Below are 21,915 nucleotides of genomic sequence, written 5' to 3' on the forward strand. Positions count from 1 at the left end.
ATTTAATTTGGTCTCAAATCTTGAATATTTTTCTTGCACATCATTTAAATTTATTTCTGTTTTCCAGGTAAGCTTTGAAAGGCAAGAATGATAATGTTGAGCTCTGTCACAGATTTTCTGTCAAGCCACATTATATATGTCTGGTCAGACGTCTCTGTGAGTTTTAGTTACGCCATCTTGTGCAAGCAATAATTCAAGTGAGGCATGTCTGACGGTTAAAAAGGGAAGTGATATTATGAAAGGAAATCGTCAGATCTCAGAAATGCAAACCCGCAGCTTATGCCAAGGCAGATGCTCTGCACTCACACAGTCACAGGACCACAGCCCTGAAAACACACACACATACCACTTCAGCTCAAAGCAGTCAGAAGCGCAACCAGGAAGCTCTCAGAAGCAACTTTATGGACTAAAAACAGAAGAAACATTTTACACATGTGACAGACCCCCGGAGTAAGAAACACTGCGTTGTGAAGGGTAAATCTTTTTTCATGATTATCAGTGCAGCATGAGAGTATTTTATTTCTAAGATACCACTGTCTTTTAGATTCATTTCATTACAAACACATTTTGCCTTCTTGTACTGGACACATTTTAATTCTTGGTAGTATGTTTTTTTTTTTTTTTTTTTTTCTTCCTTGCTCTGAACACACATGGTCAATACAGCATCCTTTTAAGCACTCAAGAACCCGGTAATGTGGTCTGATTTTCTCTAGGGCGGGTCACTTTATCTCCCTCTGGGTTGCTGCTCCTACTATCCCATTTCCTTTACATTACTTGAGCATCATAAGACGCAGCACAATAGGATTCCTACACCCGTGTCTCTGCCAAACACTGGACGGCGCACAGTTGTTTTTGTTTTTGACTTGAAGGTTAGATTCTTGATAACAAAGACAATCTGAAACAGGAAGTCTTCTGGTGAGTCCAATTACTTGTTGTTGCTTTATTTACCAGTCTCAGCTGATGAGATTGTTTCAGACTATGAAGAATATGGCATGAGCACTGTCCTGTACTGTCCTAATGAGATGTTTTGATGATATATATTATACATTTGAACATACAACTAACTCCTTGGAGCTCTAGATTTCGCTTTTATGACCTTCGATGAGGATGCTGGTGTGTTAAAATAAAACCCAGCGTACATTACTGTGAGTGGAAAATCAATAGATCCATAAATAAAACTGCAGGACATGATGTCATGGTGTAGGTGTTAACACATATACACACATAGCGACAAGGAGGTCTATGCCAGAGTGAATTTAGTGACCCTATTTTTAAAAGTATTGTTGTTTCAGTGCAGTACAGTTAAATAATCTTCAAGCAGACCTGCTTGCTTCAGTTTTGTTCAATCCTTTGTTTCTTGTAATGCTATTAATATTCCTCATATGATGTTCATGGAGACTCACAGCTGCTGAGTCACTTATTTCCCATTTTCTGGTTGAAAAGGGGAACAAGAAGACGCCAAACATATCTGCAGGCTCCCGTGGTTCCTTTAAATCAGAGCTGTGGATACTTTCATTCATTTAGATCACCGTGATGAATTTAAATACGGAGGAATTCTGTTGGTTTTACAAAAACTAGGCTGTGAGTGATTTGATTATCCTGCAGAGTAGCAAGTGGCTACTGGATCAAGTGCTGTGAGTGTGTTGCCGCGGCGGAAATCTTCTTCTAAATAAACTCCTTTGTTAGTCACTGAGGGTTGAATCGTCACATGTCTGAAAATATGTCTGTGCCCTTAAAGGACGGTGAGCTGTGATAAACATGCTGCAGAAACCGCTGGTGCAGACACACTAAACGCTTTGTCCTCCATTATTTATTTATTTATTTACTTACTTGTTGTTCTTAACATACTGCCTCACAACTACTTATGTCTCATTAAATCAGTATGTGTGCGTCACCTACTGACACAGTTGTGATAAGTTCAGCCAAAGTGTAATCTTCGTTCCTCAACTTGTTTGATTTGGATTGCAGGCTCTGGGTTCAGTAAAGCATCTTGAGACTATTTTGATTGTAGTTATAGAAATAAAACTGTGGTATACTTTGATATAATTTTAATTCTCTATAAGCTTGCTTCTTAACTGGATCTGTTTATTTTGTTGTTGTTGTTTTTGTGCATAATGTACACGTGTCATCCTTCAGATAACTCGGAGTGGTGAAGATGAAGAAGTCAGAGATGTTCGGCTTCACTTTGGAGTCGGACGACAGGACGGAGGAGGAGAAAAAACGTCAGAAAGCATCTAAGAAGGATGGTCTGGCTTCTGCTTTGGGTTTGAGCCAAGAGGCTCCCAAGGCTCCCATGGACACAGACTACCAGGAGGATATAGAGATTCCCAAACCTCAAATCAGATTCAATCTCAACTTTGACAAGTGAGCCTCTCCATGCAGTAATAAAATGATCGCTGCCTCACTCATTATAGCATGTGTTCTGTGTATTATCAAGCCCTGCGGTGTTGATTAAAATGGAGTATTTGATGGATGGATTTTGCTTGTAGAGGGATTCGAGGTAAGGTGCAGGAGGACAGCAGGCGAGACAGCAAGACATTTAACATCGAAAGACTGTTTGAAGCAGTGGCCACGAGGGACATCGGAAAGCTGGACGGCCTGCAACAGTATCTGCATCAAAACATGAAGAAACTCTCTGACTCTTTGTGTGAGTGCATGAGGGCCCTTAATGCTGCACCGCACTGTAAGCTGCTGACCTGTGTGTTAACCCCCCTGTATGTGTGGTCACATCTGCAGATCAGTCCTACGGCAAAACCGCCCTAATGAAAGCTCTGCTGCACCTCAAAGACGGCAAGAACGAGACAGTGGAACTACTAATTGACATTTCAGAGAAGACGGGCGACATTAAGGAGTTTGTGAATGCAGCCTACACCAGCAGCTACTACGAGGGTAAGCCATGGACCTGGGAGCTTGAATTTGACGCAGTCCTCTCTAACGTGTCTGTCATTCGCCATATAAAGCAGACATGCTGTTAGAATGCAATTTAAAGTAATTTAGAACAAAACCCATTGCTGTTTGTTTGTCACAAAGACATAAAGAAATGTGACCCATCTTCTGACAGGTCAGACTGCTCTGCACATAGCCATTGAGAGGAGGAGTATTTGCTATGCGAAGCTGCTGGTCAGCAAAGGAGCAGACGTCAACGCCAAAGCATGCGGGAAATTCTTCCAGCCACACGACGGACCCAACTTCTACTTTGGTGAGTCCATGCTGCTGCTTCAGAGCTCTTCTAGAGGCTCACGCAAAGATCCTCTATTGACAAGAAGAATTACTCAGTCATAAAGGTAGTTAAATGTGCCATTTTGTTATTTACCTCTCTAATGACTGCACTGTTTTCCTACATTTCTCTATATAATAACTATAAGATAAAATAATTATAATTCTGTGTGTCGATTTCTAATTTTGAATGCGTACATACTGTTTCCTGTTACAAGATGCAGGGTGTCTGAGTTATATCTCAGCAAATTTGGTGATATCTTAAATCTGCTCCATGGCCTGAGACTGAGCTGTGTTTATTGGGCAATGTAGATAACTCAAAAGATCTGCATCTTGTTAAGAGACATCTGACAGGACATGAGATACTAACAATTTTTATTTTTTTTTTTACTTCTCATTAGAATCTTACTCTACAGCGCCACCAGTGGCCAAAAACTCATCAAGTTACCTTTAACTGTAACAGGAGTAAAACACAACATGAGTCATTTGAACATTTAATAACGATCTCATCAATAATTTAAAATGTATAAATCAGGGTATAACATCTTTAATTCCTTATATTTGTGAACATTTTATACATTTCTTAATTTCCCTTCTCAAATCTGTAGCAATTTATAAGTCATTCATGGAATCGCTTTGCTGCAAGTCTAAGGGAAGCTCCAAAGGAAATACTGAAAACATATGGATGGGTTTATTCTCTTAAACGTGAAACACAAGGTTGACTGGCTTTCAAAATAGCTGTCACATAAAAATGCTTGTACAAAGAAATGTTTCCCCTTGAGCAGATGGATTCAAAACAACTCAGACCTGCAGTTTACCAAATCTCTAAACAAGTAAGTCCAACTCATTTTTGAGTATTGATAGATTTTGCTGGGGGAATTTAGAGATAGCATGAATTTTGCCCAAATCTGGGTTTGAATGTAGCCAAAGTTAAATACTCTCAGCGAGATGCAATATGATCAGTAAAAAGCTGTAAATCAACAAGAGTCTCTCTTTGTCTTGTGTCCAGGTGAGTCGCCCCTGTCTCTGGCCGCCTGCACCAACCAGCCTGACATGGTGGACTACCTCATGGAGAACGAGTACCAGCAAGCGAATGCTGATCAGAAAGACACTCATGGCAACACGGTGCTGCATGCCCTGGTGGTGGTGGCTGATAACTCCAAGGAGAACACGGATTTCATCACCGCCATGTATGACCGTATCCTCAAAACCACCGCCGGGCTGCATCCCAAGCTGAAGCTGGAGGACATTGAGAACAACAAGGGCCTGACACCTCTCAAAATGGCTGCCAAGACTGGCAAGATTGGGGTAAAACACTATGAGTCATCTAAGGATTACACCCAAATGTGCTTCAAGTGCCTGTGTTCAGTAAAGTTCATTTCAGTCAAGGTATATGAGATTGAACATTATTTGTTTTCCCTTTATTTTCGTATGTCAGCTTTTTTCACACATCCTGAAACGGGAATTCCAAGAGAGTCACACCAAACACTTGTCCCGTAAATTCACCGAATGGGTTTATGGACCAGTCCACTGCTCCCTGTATGACCTGGCCTCTGTGGACTCGTGTGACAGCAACTCAGTCTTGGAGATACTGGTCTATGGCAGCGACATTCCTGTGAGTCCCAGCAGCGTGAGCTCTATCGCGGCAGGCAGCAGTCGTTATTCTGAACCCAAACATGTGTCACCTTTATGTGTCTCCTCTCAGAACCGTCACGAGATGCTCCAGACTGAGCCTCTGAGCCGACTGCTGGAGGAAAAGTGGAAGATGTTTGCAGGCCGAATGTTTTGTTTCAACTTCCTGGTCTACCTCCTGTACCTGATCATCTTCACTCTTGTAGCCTACAATAAAAAAGATGGAAAGGTGAGCTGTCTCTTAAAAACAGCATGACTGATCTGTGTAATAATACCACACAGGCCTGATATTTCCTCTATGCCCCACAGCCACCGTTTCCCCTTGAGCACAACCTGCAGGGTTACCTGTATGTTTCTGGCCAGCTGCTGACCACACTGGCAAACTGCTACTTCTTTTTCATGGGGGTATGTAGGTACCTTTGAGTCTTGAATTAATATCCAGTGACTCATATCACTACCTTGTGGAACCTGTGATAAACGTACTCCGCACTGATTAATCTAACTCTCCAGATCATAGACATGAGGAGGAAACGCCCAAAGCTCCAGACGCTGCTGATTGATGGATATTATGAGATTCTTTTGTGAGTAGAGAAGTTTATCTTCTGAGACACAGTCAAAACTTTTTGCAAAGTTTCAAAATGAAAACTTCCACAGGGATTGAATATTTTTTATAGCTCATAGTTTTTATAACTTTAATCACAAATCTTTGCAGGATCTCAGTGGTTTCTCTGCTGTTGACAGTTTTGTGCAGGGTGTTCTCTTCCTGGTCGCTGTCGGGCTGTATCTGTTTGGGCAGCATGAGTACCTGGGCTTCCTGGTGCTGTGTCTTGCCCTCAGCTGGGTGAACATGCTCTACTATTCCAGGGGTGACAGACACATGGGCGTCTACAGCGTCATGATACAGAAGGTGAGATGTACAGATTACGCTGCACCACAGTGAGCATCACAGTTACCAGTTCTGATCTCTGAGGCTGTCTGTCTCTCTTCTTCACCGCAGATGATCCTCAGCGATATCCTGCGCTTTCTTTTCGTCTACATCGTGTTCCTCTTTGGATTTTCAGCAGGTATGAACGACCAAGAGGCGCATGATTAACGCCAATACCATTACCCAATTTGAGCAGGCTCTCATATCTTATCCTGCACTACTCCCACCCACCACCAAACGGTCATCTTGTACAACAGATGACCTATTTGACCATTTCAATGCGAAAATGGTCTGCATTATGGACAACATTGCTCCCCTAAAGACCAAGACGCCCACCAACAAAAACAGGTCTCCCTGGCTACTTAGCCCCTCTGTTAAAGCCCTTAAGCAGGACTGTAGAAAGAAGGAGAGAAGATGGCGCAAAAACAAACATCCATCTGACTACACTGAATATAAAGCAAAACTATATGCATACAACAGTGAGATCCGCAAGTCAAGACAATCTTTTTTCTCCAACATAATCACTAAAAACATGAACAATCCCCGGGTACTATTCTCTACAGTTGAGAAACTGACAACCCCTCCCTCACAATTTCCATCTCACTTTTTCTCGGTTAATGCATGTAATGAGTTAGCCTCCTTCTATAAAGCCAAAATTGACCAAATCAGATCTAACATCTCATCCTATGCACACACAACCCACGGGCTAGACTCACAACCTACACCAAAGGGTCCTAAGAGCCAAATGTCCCAATTCCTTCCAGTAGACATAGAAACTTTAATCAAAACCGTAAACAAACTTAGCTCTGCCACCTGCTGTCTTGATACCCTTCTTACCAACTTTTTTAAATCTGTTGTCCCCTTTCTTTCATCAGATCTGCTCACAATTATAAATTCATCCTTGCAGTCTGGAGTATTCCCTAAGTCCTTAAAAAACGCACTAGTAAAGCCCATATTAAAAAAGAGAACTCTTGATTCCTCCGCGTATAACAGCTATAGACCAATCTCGAACCTGCCTTTTATTAGCAAAATAATTGAAAAAATAGTCTACGCCCAGCTTGATGACTTTTTAACATCACATCAATGTCTTGACTGTTTCCAGTCAGGCTTCCGGGCTCATCACAGTACTGAGACGGCACTGATCAAAGTTTTAAATGATTTACGCCTCAACCTGGATGCAGGCAAGGTATCAGTCCTAGTCCTTCTGGACCTCAGTGCTGCATTTGATACGGTAGATCATACCATACTTTTAAATAGACTAGAGCACTGGGTTGGGTTCTCAGGCACTGTACTTAGCTGGCTCAGCTCCTACCTTAAAGATAGAAACTCTCTACCATAGCTACGCTGATGACACTCAGCTCTATCTTGCTCTCTCACCTAATGACATTAGCCCGCTTGAAACATTGCTTAGCTGCATTAGTGATCTTAACAACTGGATGAGTCAGAATTTTCTCCAGTTGAATAAGGAAAAAACTGAAGTGATTGTTTTTGGAAATAAAGACACGAGGCTTAACATCTCCTCTTTTCTCAACACCAAAGGTTTTCAAGTAAAAACAACGGTAAAAAAACTAAAATTTAGCGACCTCTCCTTCAGCAGTCACATTAAAACAGTTATGAAATCAGCTTTCTATCATTTAAAAAACATATCCAAACTTAGGGACCTAATGACACAAACAGACCTTGAGAAACTCATTCATGCTTTCATATCAAGCAGACTTGATTATTGTAATAGTCTCTTCTCAGGCCTTCCCAAGAAAACTATCAAACAACTACAATTAATCCAGAATGCAGCAGCAAGGATTCTGATGAGAGCTAAAAGAACAGATCACATCACACCACTACTCAAACGCTTACATTGGCTCCCTGTGAATCACAGAATCGATTTTAAAATACTGCTTCTTGTTTTTAAAACTTTGAATGGTAGTAGCCCCATTTATCTAAAAGATTTGCTCCACCACTACGCACCCCCAAGGTCACTCAGGTCGCAACAGAGACTACTCCTGGTTCCACCAACTATTAGAACTAAATGTGGTGAAGCCGCCTTCAGCTCATATGCAGTCAAACTCTGAAACCAGCTTCCTGAACACATCAAGACCGCACCCTCAACAGATTGTTTTAAAACTAAATTAAAAACTTACTTCTTCTCTCTTGCTTTTCCATAATTTTATCTTATTTGATTTTCCATTTCCTTATTTCCATCTGTTTATTAAATTTTTTTTTTATTATTATTATTTTTGTTGCCTTCTATGGATATGATATGTATGTATTTTTATTAACTAGAGTTTTACCCAATTGATTTTATTTTGATGTATATATGACATCTTTCTTTTATGTAAAGCACTTTGAACTGCCATGTGTGCTATATAAATAAATTTTGCCTTGCCTTGCCTTGTTCAAAAAAACAATTTCTGACTTGAAAATATACCCCAAGGTCAGTTCTGTAATGATTTGCAAAATTGGGATTTGTTAATTTTCCCAAAACAGCGTGCATTTTGTGAAGGATGTGCTGCATGTAATCTTCTTCCTTTCTCCTGTCACAGCGGTGGTCAGCCTGCTCATAGAGCCTCCTCCGAAAAACGTCACAGTTTCGCAGAGGGGGCGTCTTTTTGGCCCCGTTAGTGCTGATGAGGACTGTGTCAAACCCACCTTCAGAAACATATCCTACACCACTTTGCAGCTCTTCAAGTTCACCATCGGCATGGGCGACATGGAGTTCACCCAGGATTACCGCTACATCGAGGTGTTCTACATTCTCCTCATCTGCTACATCATACTCACCTACATCCTGCTGCTTAACATGCTCATCGCCCTCATGAACCGCACCGTGGAGAAGATCACCATGGAGAGCGCCAGCATCTGGAAGCTACAGGTGAGCCACCTAGACCATTCGGCGGCCGTGTGAATACTTTTTCAAGGCAGCTGTGGTTTAATGAAGCACGGGGGCTTCTTTTGCAGAGGGCTGTCACTATCTTGGACATGGAGAAAAGGCTGCCTTGCTGTCTGAGGAGGAGGTGCGGGGTGGATATAGTCATCCGCACTGCTCTTGGGGGCGAACGCCGGCGGTGTTTCAGGTTGGCTCCTCTCGGTTCATTGCTGGTTTTGAGTGATCCAACGTGCAAACGTCCTTGGTGACGTGACACCAGTGACTGTATAAAAAGATGGATGCAGCCTTCATGACTTCACACGTAGGATGTATGAAGAGCAGGTTTGAAGCTCAGTGTGGCTACGGCCATTCATCAGTGCTGAAATCTGGCTTATTCCCAACTATTTCAAAAATGGACAAAGAGGGTGAAGCTTGAGTGGCGCAGAGGTGGGCAAGCAACTCCTATGCAGACAGCTACATATAATCTTTAATACAATTTAAACAAGTGAGTTACATTCAAATTCACCACTTTCAGGAGTGTATAAGGCTGAAAACATACTACATACATACAATTTTAAAAGGGAGGTCTAGGATTAATTCTGTTTCAGAGCCAGCTCCGTGTGCCCATTCAATGTTTTGGCAGTGTTGACTCCATTTTTGTATGACACACACACATTTCCACCGTGGCCCATCACCGGTAAGGACCTGTCTGTCAGTTAGCTCATACTGAAATACTGTATCTCAGCATGTGTTGGATGGATTGCTGTGATTCAGTGAATGTTACAGAGGTATTCATGTTCACAAGGGGATAAATATTTGACTTTGACAATCCTCTGATATTCTCTAGCTCCACCATGATGTTGACACATGTGGTTCAGCTGCATGGATTGAGTAGAACCATCACGTGCCTCAAGTAATCCCTTAACATTTCAACCGATGACATCATAATGTCAAACTCTCATTCATCTCAAAACCTTTCTCCTCTAGCGTCATAATCGGATCAACATTTTCATACTGCTTTTTTAGTTCATGGCCAAAAAACACGAGCATGTTAGCAGTACTGTTGTTGTTAGCATTAGTTGTTATTCTGCTCATTAGCTTTTAAAGCACCATTGTCCCGAATGGAGCCTCACAGAGCTGCTATGGCTGTCCTCACTCAGGGCTCCTGTCATCTAAATGCAGGCCCTGTCTGGTGGAAGGGCCTTGTTGGAAAGTATTTCAGTCAATATGATTCCCTTATAGAAGTGTGTTTCATTAGATTACTACAAAGTATATGATGCACAGCAAACCAAGAGATGAGTATATCAGCAGTTGGTTTCTGGTGCTTAGGGAAAATATAGTGGAGGAAGTGATCTGTAGTGCTCTTCAGTTGGGGCTTTCTTGCAGATTAAAGTGGCTATGCATCAGGACAGGAGAACAGAGCACGACTGCTGTATTTATGGTGAGAGACGGTCGGCTATGTTACATAGTCTCATCCCTTTTAGCAATTTCAACAGGCAAAAAATCCACTCCACTAAAACTACTATCACGACCAGCTGATCTTCAGACTTCATCAAGTGATAATAAGAAAGCAGAAGCAAAGAGCAGAGTTAACATAAGACGCAGCTGTTTGAACGGGATCAATTTATGCGCAGCACACTGTGTTCTTCACTAATTCGTCTGCACTGGCAGCTGATTGATGTGTCACACAGCAGACAGTAATTGGAGCATGTGTCCTCCTGTTGTCTCAGAGTGGAGGAAGTCAACTGGAACAAATGGAACATCAACCTGGCTAAAATCAATGAGGATCCTGGGTGTTGCGAACGTCTCCAGCAGCCTGGCTCAGACGCCCCGCCGGACAGGCCAACCAGAGGTGCAGAAACGGGACGCGAGTGCATTTATGTGAGACGGGAGAGTAATTATCTTGTAGTGACATTTCTTCCTTTGCCCACAGGGAGGAGCTGGAGAGGCTTTTTCATGGAAGGCAGTAGGCGGTGGCAGACATATCAGTCCACAGAGATGACCCCCATGCCGATCTGAAGAACCAACGGAGCTTCATTCTGGATGCTCAGCCTGACTGACCTGAGCAATGAAGCATTCAAACCTGAAGACAGTGTTCCCTTTCAGTTCCCCAAGAAATTTAACTGCCACATGGGTGAACTACTCCTATGACTGACTTTTACTCCAGTGTGTCGGCCTGATTTTGCATTTGGTCTTTGAGGCCATATTTTACTGAGATGAACAGTGATGAGGAAACCATTGTAGATATTTGTGCATTTGAATGACGTGTTAAAAAGTAGAACTTATCAATGTCGAAAGCTGCAACAAGTGTTGATTAAATGCTGAGGAAATCATGCGTTTTAAATTAAACATTAAATCCAGCGGTGTCTCCACATGCCGTTTCTGCACGTGAACAGGAAGCACATCCTCTGCACAAAGGCCATAACCTGCCGGCACCTCTGGCACCGCTAAAATCCTTCATGGAGTAATACTGATCACGGTGGTGCTGATCCCGCCCTCCCGCTGTGTGCCCTTTATACCAGTCCCATTTTCATCACAGCCAGACAAGCTAAATCTACTGCGGCCAGATAGTCCCGCAGATTTCACAGCTGGCTTCGTCTACCGTACTTCCTGTTGCTATTTGGCAGAGGCAGGCCTGGATAAATGGAATGAAGGCACAGCAACGAGTGCAACATCATCAACCTTCAGCACTAGCTGCCACAAACTATATTTGATCTAGATGGGTGTTTGGAGCTAATCAGTCATGTGCAGGTCTGTGAGAGAAAAGAAAGCTACACCTGAACTGTCGGACAGTAAAGTTATTATCCATGGAGAATAAAAAGGAGCAGAAAAAGCGGCCGAGACTTCTGCTGTTAAATTTCGACGAATTAATGTCCAACCAGACTCATTTCAAAGCATAAATTAGAACTTTATTTTATTATTACAATATTACAAAAAGAGTAGCACAACTCTCACGCTCTTGCCTGTTATCTGTCGTACAGAATGACACAAAAGAAAGGCTTATGGACCTTCTTCCATTTCACAGCAATAGTACAAGAAACAAAGAGGAAAATAAAATTTAAATAACAAGCAAATCAAGTATTATAAATAGTCACAACTGCAAACTGAAGCTTTGAAACTTGGAAAAAATGTTACAGCTCAGTAACTACACATTGCTAAAATATATAATTACAAAATATTACTCCTTTTCTTGCTTTCCATAATAAAGAATCTCTAAGGAATTGCTCTGTCTATTCAACGAAACGTCATTAAAATAAAAAGGAAAAAAAAAAAAGAAAGAAAAAAGAAAACAATTGCTGTTGCTGTGTATTCTCACCATCTTCTCCTCCTTATTATTTGGGGTTTCATTAATAAAACCATGCTCGTTTTCAAAGGAAAGTCCAAGGACCAAACACTTAAGGCTTTTTAAGGGCTGTTAGGGAGTTAGGTGAACAGAACATGGGCGTCATTGTATTACACACACACACACTCACTAACGCTCTCACACTCACCCTTAATTGTGCCCACATCAGGAGGCAACATTCACACACAATCATTAAACTTTAAAGTTACAGTAGTCTAGTAGGTAAGTCAGTGTACAATAAAATAAACAATGCATTTGCTGTTTCACTTTGAACTTAAAAGTCGTTCACCTCCAGGTGATCTTGCAAGTGATCAATTTGGTCGTTTCGAGCAGACTTCACATCAGAATCAGTAGCAACTACACACAATTCACTGAAGTTCCTGTTGTCGGGATCAAAACTCTGGCTAGGCTTGTACAGTAGGTAGATTCTACATGACATTATTAACACTTATTTCTTCTACTCCAGAGTTTTGTCCTCATAGCTAACCCATCCCTTTCAATACCTGCAAAAAAAAACAAATAATCTCAACATTCAAGTAATACATTTGTCATGGACACAAAAACGATCTGAAGAGGACACAAACGTAAAATGGCACAACTTCATAACAGTGTGTCCTTGTTAACCTGACTTTGGCCATTTTAAGGTAGGAGAGTTAATCTTTCGTGACTTTTTTTTCTGCCCCTAAACATCTCACAATCTCGTTGCCAACCGTGGCATTGACAAAAAAAAGTCTTTTTGTTTAAACACCTGAATTCATTGCAGCATTTAAGCAGACCAGAGCGTTGCCTTTTCAACATAATTGCTCCCTGTAGGGACTTCAATACGAACAGACATCCTGATTTCATGTTTCCTAAACTGACCACGTGGAATCAATCGAGTAGTCCCGTTTCACAAATAAATAATAACATTTCAAAAGAATAAAACTTTTGCGTACATGTGCATACCGCAAGCTGTTCCAGCTGTATTTTTGAAGTTTCCAGTGTTTCATGGCACTGAACAAGATCATTACTCTGTCTTCTATCCTGAAGTGACTGTAATTAACCTTGAAGAATCAACGCCAACAGTTTGGTCAGTCCAATAGAACTAGTCGGAGCCAAAAATTCCTGACATGATCCTGTGAAAATAATATTCATCAGTAGACGTTGGAGTTTTTCCAGCGAGAGATCAGTTTTTCTTCTTTCCCACATGCATAATAAAACTTTAACAACCTGTCAGAAGTAGGAATTACACAGGATCTGTTGAGATCCAGGCACACAGATAGACGAGTATGATGAGGAGAGAGCAGGGAATGAACAGTACAGATGTGTACACACAATACGTGCTGGGTAAAAGCACTCATCAACAAAAATAATAGTAGCAATTGATCACTTGCAAGATAAAAAAAAAGGAAAAAAAACTACTGTTCTTCATTAAATATATTAATTTACCCTCTTTAATATTAGCGGTCATTTGTTTAACTTATCAGTTGAGTTTTATTCATGTGTTTCCTTTCTTAAGACTAAACAAAGAGGGTTGATAATGGTTGTGGAGACAAGGCCATAGCTTATCTGTACCCTGGGTGCTGGATGAGAGCGGTTCTGCCGTCTCCAACCTCCGGACCAACCCTGTTCAGAGGAGGCCTGTGCATCTTGCCCATCAACCCTAGATTCTGATCGCGGAAGTAGGGCGTCTGGAAGTCCCCACCCAAGTAATCTGCCGTTTGCATCAGATTAGTCTGGGCGGAGGAGGAGGTGGAGGAGCTTGTTCCTAGCCTGTAATGGGGAGGCCCAGGGGGCCCACAGTCTATTGTGGTGCACCCTCCTGGTCCCGCACTGTGGAATGGCATGGCTACGTCCTGAGACCCGGAGCTGTCACTGTTTGGTGTGGGTAGGATGCTGCTGTTCCAAATGTGGGATTGGAAGTAGTGACCATTAGTGTAGTGGGCCATGGGACCGGGCATACCGTTGTTGACAGGAGGGGAGGGCGTGGGCCTCTCTATTGGAGGTTTCAGTGAGTAAGGCTGACCCACACACACCTCTGCAGGGTAGCCCATGCCTTTAAAATGGAAGGCGGGGTCCCTGGAAGGCTGCTTGCAGAGGTGGGTCACACCGTTCTGAATGTGGGGCACATGAGCCAACTGATGCTGATTCCAAGAGCGCATCTTCTGCTGCTGTGCATTATGTTGCAGTTGTTGTTGATTCTGCTGTGGATGCAGATGCTGCTGCAGCTGGTGCTGCTGCTTGAGATCAGTGTGGTTGGAAGGCAAGTGGTTCATAGTGGCCACGCTGGGGGGAGGGTGAGCTCCTACTGGGGCTGTGGCTTTCTCTTTTGGGCCTAGGATGCAGTTGTGTGGGGGAAAGCCAGGGGTAGCAGGATTACTGTGCATGGATACCCTGGAGCAGGCGCTGATAAGCAGGTTGCGACTAATGGGACTGGGGTTGGCGATCTGGCCCTCGCACAAGGAGGTGGTTCCTGCACATTGGGCCCGAGCTTGGCAGAACTGGTTGATCTGATGCACAATGGTACTCAGGTCGCTCTGACGGCCCTGGTGCAGGCCAGCGGCCATGGAGAGTGGAATGGTTGAGGTAGAGACAGTAACGTTAGGCGGTGCGTCGCCATCTGGCAGCTTTCTGCTCCCCTGCAGGCCAGGTGGCGGCTGCTGCTGAAGATGCTGCTGTTGAAGCATGACAGAAGGGGGCCCCTGCGGGTGCCCAAGAGCTTGGTGCTGAGGCAGAGTCTGGAGTCTGGGTGGGCCCTGAGGGTGCTGGGCCATAGGGTGAGGGTATCTGAGGCTCTGGGCGTGAGTCTGCTGCTGAGGGTGGGACATTTGTAAAGTCTGAGGAGGGTCCTGTGGTTGAAGGGGTACACTCTGCTGGGGATGCGGCAGGTTGGGCATAGGAAGGTGGTGGTTTAAAGTGCTGGTGGAAGCCACTTGATACGGTCCAGGGGGAGGGTTCATGATGACTTCAGGGTGCAAGCGAGCCCGGGTGCCGTCAAAGTCTTTAAGGATGCCTTTGACTGTGGGTGCCTTGACAACGGCGAGAAGACCTGTCTTGGCACTGGCCTGAGAAGATGGGTAAGGGCTGTAGCGCTGGCCTGACGTATCCAGCCCGTTGACGGTACGCCGCACGTGGTTTCGCTGGGGGACCTTGACGCTGTTGGGGAAGATCTTGATGGTGAGGGGGTTGTTGGCAACCTTCTTAGCATATGCATCCAATTCTGCAGGGGTTGGAAACGGAGCGGATCTCATCCTTTGTGTGGTGTCCCCTGGGGTGAGGAGAATAGGACAGATTGCAGGTGAGACAAATACAAACAAAGAAGAGATGTAGATGGGGGGATGAAGAGTGAAGAGGGGTGGGAGGCACAATGAAAGAGACAAGTTAATCCGGGTAGAAGTGTAAATGGCGCAAAAGAGCACATCAGTTGTAATTGGAGTAGCTGAGTGGAACCTGATTTGGACAGCAATCTCATATTCCACACTTCACTGTTTTTCTTCTAAATCCCTCACACCGCTCACCTCATGAGGACAAAGAAAAATTTCCGATTTCATTCTCAGGAGAATAAGTTCGGTTGACACATCCCAAGTCTAAAATCCAATTTAGTGGTATCGCTGGTGACTTTGAGGTCAGGTGCCTTTAGCGGCATAATTGACGTAGCATTGGGCCAGAGAATAAGTATGCATGAGAGGCTGGGCTGCGCTGCCTGCTACTGAATCGCAAACTAAACAAAGAATGAGCGAGGCAGCGATGGTCCCCTGTGGCTGCTATAGGGAGAAGGAAAGAAAGGGATAGACGCAGAGAGCAGAGCTCCATGACAGCAGACAAGTAATCAGACACAGAAGCAGCGTCTCTGATCTGCGGGAACACCTCCCAGGCCTCAGCTCGCAGACATTTGTTACACCTGCTAAGCACCGTGGCTAAATTTAACAATGCAGAAGTGACAATGTGAACATGATTATGTGTTTGTGCATGTGAGAAGGTGTGTTTCATTTACGGGCCTCTTTAAAATGTGCGACAAGATCATGCAGGTGTTGGCTTATGTGTCAGCGTCTTGCACATAATGTACCTGTTTCAGCCTGGATTAATGTCACCGGGGCTTCTTTCTAACACAGTGTGTTCACTTCTGCAATAAAAGTAAGTGATAATCACTTTTGAGGATGACAAGCTCCTCTCCCTGCTGTCCTCCGTCACCTCAGCCATGCCAGTCTGACCTACTTATACCATAGCTTTCAGGCTGATGGACATGAGTGGACCTGACCTGCGGAAAGGATCACTGGTCTGACAAGCCATGGAGCAAAACTAAATTCACTCTTTCATTCCATTTGAGGAGAGGATTTTCAGCTCAGGTAAAACCAATGATGTCTTTACAGAACACTGGCTGCTTCTCACTGCTGTCGAGTGAGGAGTAATTTCAAATGTCTGAAATTCTGGCAGCGCTCTGCGGTCTCATGCGACTGCGGTCGTTATGCTCAGTCTCACAGCAGGCGGGCTGGGCTTGTGGGATGAGACACAGAGCTGAACTGAGGGCAATGACACGGCGGCACCAAGAATTGTGCCAACTGGCTAATTAATTCCTGCTTTATTTGTGACCGAGAAACAATGGGCAGCAATGTGCAGGAGCTGCTGTAACTAAGTGTTCAGCCTGCTGACGGCGGCCTCATTAATGCAGGGGTCTGGGCCAGGGAGCTGGAGCTTGACACCCGCCATCACTGAGGCCTAATGTCTGTCGCTGAATAAATGCCAAGGTAAGCAAACACAGATAAATGAACACTTAACACACAAGCACACAGACATGCTGAGGATAGGTTTCACCTGTCAAACACAGCACATGATTAATGATCTTGTTGGAAATGATGTTCCACAGTGACAAAGAGACAGGCTAACCCCGCCCTGTCTTCCCATTATCAGAGGGTTGCATTTATTACACAGAGCATAGCATTTTAGAGAATTACAAATACACATTTATAAATGCAACATGTTTGCTATCACACTGAGAGATGCTGGCACAGCCTCCGTGGTCTGCAACTGTTGTCAAAACCTCATGTCAGTGTAGCTGTGGAAAAGGGTTGTAAGTGGGTGGGAAGACAGTACCGTCATCTGTTGCAATGAATAAAACATCTTTTATCATTTGATGGGAATGAAATCTTCAGGATGAAACTAGGAGTATGGACAGTGTGGCTGAATGTCAGAGACAAACTAGCCTCACATGCTGAGCCAACACAACAGGGGTGAGTAATGTAAGCAATCAAAACAGTCTCACTTGGAGAGACACAAGAACAAATGTTCTGTGTAGGTGTCTAACTGAGGTCAGACTGTGACATATCTGGTCCTTTACTCATCGGCGTGTCCTCTAAAACTATGGATCAGGCTTTGTTTAGCAGAAAATCAATACCTGTGAATAATCTAAATGATGAGATGTCTAATCTCAGTGCAATATCAGAAATAGTTTACTTTTTTACTTTGGGAAATATGTCTTTTACTTTCAGATAGAGAAATGGAGCAAAAGCACCTACAGCAAGGATTGGGTAACTGTGTATAGTGGTAATTCTTTCTTCTTCTCTGTGACTTGTGTAATGAGTTTTATACTTAAGATGTAAGATTCAGGCAAGCAGCTAAGAAAGCAATGTCAATGGAAACTGACCAATCCATTAAATTGGAAAAGGGATTATACATTGTTAACAAAGCCTAGGCAGGCATGATGGGGGAAAATGAAAATCAGGAGTTTAACAGCACTGCTGCAAAACGTGTAATGAATTCTGTAAATTACTATTTAGAGTAGAGTAGTTTCCCCTAACAGCGGATAAAATCGACCTCTCGCTGTTTACATCTGTTTAAGGCTCCTGGCAGCTGTTGATTATGTGTTCTAGTAAGCAAGTGTAGCTTATTAGCGTTTCAACCTTAACCCGAAACCTGGATTAGTTGAAGAGCTTAAAGCATCAAGGGAGGGTTAATGAGGAATATGAAGTTTGTAGGCGGCTGCTGGTGGCTACGAGCGTATCATCTCTCAGATCTCCAGCTAAGCACGTTCCCAGGGAGGGAACAGGGGAGAGAGGCCAGTCTGGCCACGCACTAATTATCCCACTGCTAGCTAGCTAGCTGGAACACAAGTGCACAGTCAGCAGGCACTAATTAGGGTTTCTTTTATTCAAACTACTGTTTTTATTGAACAAAGTCTAAACAGCAGGGAGCAGGGGCCCATGATGCTGTAAGATGCAATTTTCACACGAGCAGAACATTAGCTCTGAAGCTCCAGCGTCACATTAGACATGTGAATCTGCTTTCTGACATGAAGCCACCTTTTACATTTCTGCAGACTTTTGAAGGGAGCATACCATGCTGATGAAGAAAGATAGCACAACCTTAAAAAAGGGAAACTATTACCCTGTTTGATCTCAGTAGGGATTGAGATGTGAGATTCAGCCAAGTGGCCCAGCTGCACTCACAGTTTGTTCTGCCTGTAAGTACTGAGAACCAAGGGCCACTTCCTGGTACTCAAGTAATCCTGCCTGGAGGACGAGCCGTTTTCTTTGTGACCAACCGTCTCTTAGCATACCTGATCTACTGCTCCGACACCCTTTACATTTCACAGCCGTCATCTGTTAACAGTCCCTCCCTGATGATAAATAGAGCAGCTGCTCTGGCCTTGCCTCTAACAGTAACCTGCAAGCTCGTAACTTTAAATGACTCTCCTATCCACGCTCACCCGCAGGAGAACAGGCAGTAGTAATCTGGAGTTCTTGGTGAATGCGGAGTGGAAGGGACGTGTCAAAGACAAGATACTGTCACACGAGAGTCTGCATTAGAGTGCGGCGAGTAGCTGAAAGCCTTGTGTTCAAGGACAGGCATGCAGGAAAACAAATAGGAGCTAATTGTGTAAACTCCCCATCTTTTTTTTTTTACTTGTGTGGGAACTTGTCAGCGCGCCGAATAAAGATTTCAACTGACATCTAGTATATGAGTTTCACCTAAAAGCAGTCGAGCACATTTCTCATGGAGTCAAGCTGTCAAATTATCCTGTGCTGGGTAAGCGATGGAGCTCTGGAGAGATGACGAGTCCTGCGGACAGCCAGGAGTTAGACAGCGGAGCGTTACTTGAGGGTTAGGGCCTGCTTCTGGCTGTGTGTGTCGGCGCATAGGGAAGCGGTACCTCAAAACACGTCACCTGCAAAAACTGCTAACATGCGGAAGGTGATCTACAGGTGCTGGATTATGGGGCGTAAGGGCAGCAACCTGCGTGTATAGATTTTTTTTAGTTCATTTTTTTTCCTGTGGCACTTTGATTAAATGATTTAGTGTACATGAAATACAGCTCTGTGTTTTTTGATGTAATGCAGTGTCAGTTTGATTAACACAAGAGAAGGAAAAGCATTATGAGAGAAAAGTGATAAGGAGAAAAAAATAGATTGAAATTACACTTCTAGGAATGGCCATGCTGAGGGAAGCACGCTCCATCAGCTAAATGGATTACAGTGTAGGGCAGGAAAAACAAATTGAACTCCAGTTGTGGCTTGTGCTCTGATGTGTCCTAGTGTGTCACATAAAGGAAGAGCAGGGAAACAGTCTAGCTGATGGCTGTACCGTGTCGCAAGACTGTCTGAGTGAGGCAACAGACGCTGGCACTTAGCAGACTCCCTCACGCTCGCTGATCTCCTGGGGGTTGGCTGATTACTGTGATTCTGAAATTACAGTCTTGATGAGCTGGAGCATTTTACAACAAAAAAAAAACTGCAGTAGAAATGGGTCAGGCTGGGGCTGAGTCTCCACTCAGAGAGAAGGAAGCAGGAGGAAAAGAAGATGTGGACTTTTTTATGATTGACTTGTAAAAGTGAAGCTCACCAACAGAATCAACACTGTGGAAGTGATATAGCAGAGACAAAGTGTCAACAAGCACTGATTACACTAAATATACTTCTAATTATAAAACATGGATGCGCTTATGTTTGTATTTAAAAGTGTTAATCATTTACATTTCTAAAGGCATGTCAGTTTATATCTCAGGTATTTTTCATCATGTCATTTCTGTGCAATATTGTTCTTTTAAGAGCAATATTCCTATTGGAGTTTTTTTTTTACTTTTCACGATGTTCATGAATACCCGAATGTATTTTCACCCTCCCCGACTCCAACCTTTTTTATTTGACCATTTTTTGTTTCTCACCAAAATTGTAGTTAGTTATTTAAGCTTGGTGCCGTGACTGTAAATATTTCTTATACCTTCACTTTTTTTTCTCTACCTTATTCTATTTTGGATCTAACTTGTATTTTTTGCAGCTAACAACTAAATTTCCCCTTGGGATCAGCAAACTCTTATCTCAGGTTATCTTTGCAAGGGAAAGACAACAATATTGACTTATTGTTACAACCCCCATTCATTATGCATTAGGGTGCTTACAATCCTATATTTCATTCAGATTCAGGGAGCAATTGACACAGTAGTTCTAGGCTTAAATGAGCTGTCATCTTGCTATGAGTAGAAAACAACGTTTATGTATATATGCTGAGAAGGAGCTGCTGCCAGACTCTTCTGTCAGGAGAGCACTCGTCCAAAGACACAACAGCTAAACTACTTGGATAAATTACTAAGGTAGTTGTATTGACCTGTGGTTGACGTGTGTTCACACTGCAAACGAACCGCTCCGAGCAGCGGCTGCAATTGGGCTAGGACAATGCTCTCTAACCAGACTCAGCTCGGTTCATTTATTCCGTAACAGTGTGCGACTGCTGTTTTCACACCAGCCCAAAAGAACCGACCTGAGGGATAAATGCACCGGGTTTCAGAACAACGACCTTGGTGTGAAAGCACCCTTAATCTCCTCCACTCTCTCTGGTCAGAGTCAGTTTGCCTCAGCTCTCACTGGTGATTACAGACATCAGCTATCCATTTGTGTTGTTGCCCCTCACACCCTACAGCGCCCGAGTTTGTCATTAGTCGGCAGTTGAGTTGTAAAATTCAAACACACTGAATGCAGTGACTTCACTGTGTCTCCTGTTAAACTGGGGCGGCAGATTGCGTCTTAAATGTACTCACATTACAAGATCATCAGGGCAAAACCACGCCGCCTCAATCTGTCTGCATGTCTGACAGAAACTGACTCTTCCTGATGGCGAAAAGTAGCCGAGACGGTCAGATGTAACACATGAATGTGGTGGTAGGGTTGTACTAAACATATACTCCGTTGATCCTCAGGGGTAATGAGAGAGGGAGAGAGCCAGTTCACCATTCATCAGCTAATTAATGGCGCAGTTGATCCTAATTTCCCTTGAAGACAGATCTACGGTCGTGGCGCACAAAAATATTCATTCTCTCTGTCTGGTTTTAACACGGAGCTGCAGAAGAGAACCAGGCCAGGGTTGGCATGGGGATCCGACGCGGGGCGGCCAGCAGGATTGTAACAGCTTGGTTTGTTGTGTGGGATGATGGTGGTAGTTAATAGTGTGTATGTGTGTCTCAAGGGTCGGTACTTACATTTCTGAAGTCCAGTGTTCATCTGCGTGTGGGGGAGAAGCTGGAGGGGGAGGTCACCTGGCCCTGGCAGACAGGCCAGCATTTCACACAGACACTAATGTAACATGGGACACACACTTCTCCTCACACTGCAGAGAGAGAGGGAGGGAGAGAGGGGGAGAGAGAGAGAGAGAGAGGTCAGACATTACTGCAAGGCAGCACATGGTGCGTGGCGATACAGAGGCTGGGGCCAGACTAATAGAACTCTGTAGCCGGTCCCCGGAGGCACAGGGCTATGGGAGACGTAGTTACCTTTCAATTAGAAACTGATTCACACCTGGAGCATCAGGTAAGGTGACATTTGATGCCAATAACAACTTCAATTAAACATCAAACAGCTGAAGTAAAACGGGCAGACTGGGCCTGAGGGACTGGCAGCTTTAAATCGACTCCGTCCCTCCTCCTCGCCCTGCATGTTAGTCACCTAGTTGGACTCTGCTACCTGCGCTTTA

General features: G+C 43.7%; 2 protein-coding genes across 2 annotated transcripts; one reads left to right on the top strand and one right to left on the bottom strand.

The window, feature by feature from the left end:
* Positions 1 to 319: 319 nt before the first annotated feature.
* Positions 320 to 13,343, top strand: trpv1 (transient receptor potential cation channel, subfamily V, member 1). The gene is made up of 16 exons (XM_084564593.1): positions 320 to 474; positions 2,137 to 2,364; positions 2,490 to 2,647; positions 2,737 to 2,889; positions 3,062 to 3,199; positions 4,226 to 4,524; positions 4,655 to 4,831; positions 4,922 to 5,077; positions 5,158 to 5,253; positions 5,359 to 5,429; positions 5,590 to 5,755; positions 5,846 to 5,912; positions 8,314 to 8,642; positions 8,729 to 8,844; positions 10,367 to 10,488; positions 10,570 to 13,343. The coding sequence occupies exons 2-16, from the start codon at positions 2,156 to 2,158 to the stop codon at positions 10,653 to 10,655; spliced, it is 2,343 nt and encodes a 780-aa protein (XP_084420719.1). The 5' UTR covers positions 320 to 474; positions 2,137 to 2,155; the 3' UTR covers positions 10,656 to 13,343.
* A 108-nt stretch (positions 13,344 to 13,451) lies between these two features.
* Positions 13,452 to 21,638, bottom strand: fam222ba (family with sequence similarity 222 member Ba). Its single transcript, XM_084564594.1, has 2 exons — positions 21,425 to 21,638; positions 13,452 to 15,226 (listed from the first exon to the last, which is right to left on the bottom strand). The coding sequence occupies exons 1-2, from the start codon at positions 21,504 to 21,506 to the stop codon at positions 13,524 to 13,526; spliced, it is 1,785 nt and encodes a 594-aa protein (XP_084420720.1). The 5' UTR covers positions 21,507 to 21,638; the 3' UTR covers positions 13,452 to 13,523.
* Between the last annotated feature and the right edge of the window lie 277 nt (positions 21,639 to 21,915).

The sequence above is a fragment of the Chelon labrosus genome (assembly GCF_963514085.1).
Source record: "Chelon labrosus genome assembly, chromosome: 17".
NCBI lineage: Eukaryota > Metazoa > Chordata > Actinopteri > Mugiliformes > Mugilidae > Chelon > Chelon labrosus.

Coding starts and splice junctions, on each gene's coding strand:
- trpv1 (XM_084564593.1), top strand. CDS start 2,156: ATGAAGAAGTCAGAGATGTTCGGCTTCACTTTGGAGTCGGACGACAGG. Junction 8,643..8,728: donor CCAGCATCTGGAAGCTACAG/GTGAGCCACCTA, acceptor CTTCTTTTGCAG/AGGGCTGTCACTATCTTGGA. Junction 10,489..10,569: donor GCCGGACAGGCCAACCAGAG/GTGCAGAAACGG, acceptor CTTTGCCCACAG/GGAGGAGCTGGAGAGGCTTT.
- fam222ba (XM_084564594.1), bottom strand. CDS start 21,506: ATGCTGGCCTGTCTGCCAGGGCCAGGTGACCTCCCCCTCCAGCTTCTC. Junction 15,227..21,424: donor GAACACTGGACTTCAGAAAT/GTAAGTACCGAC, acceptor TCCTCACCCCAG/GGGACACCACACAAAGGATG.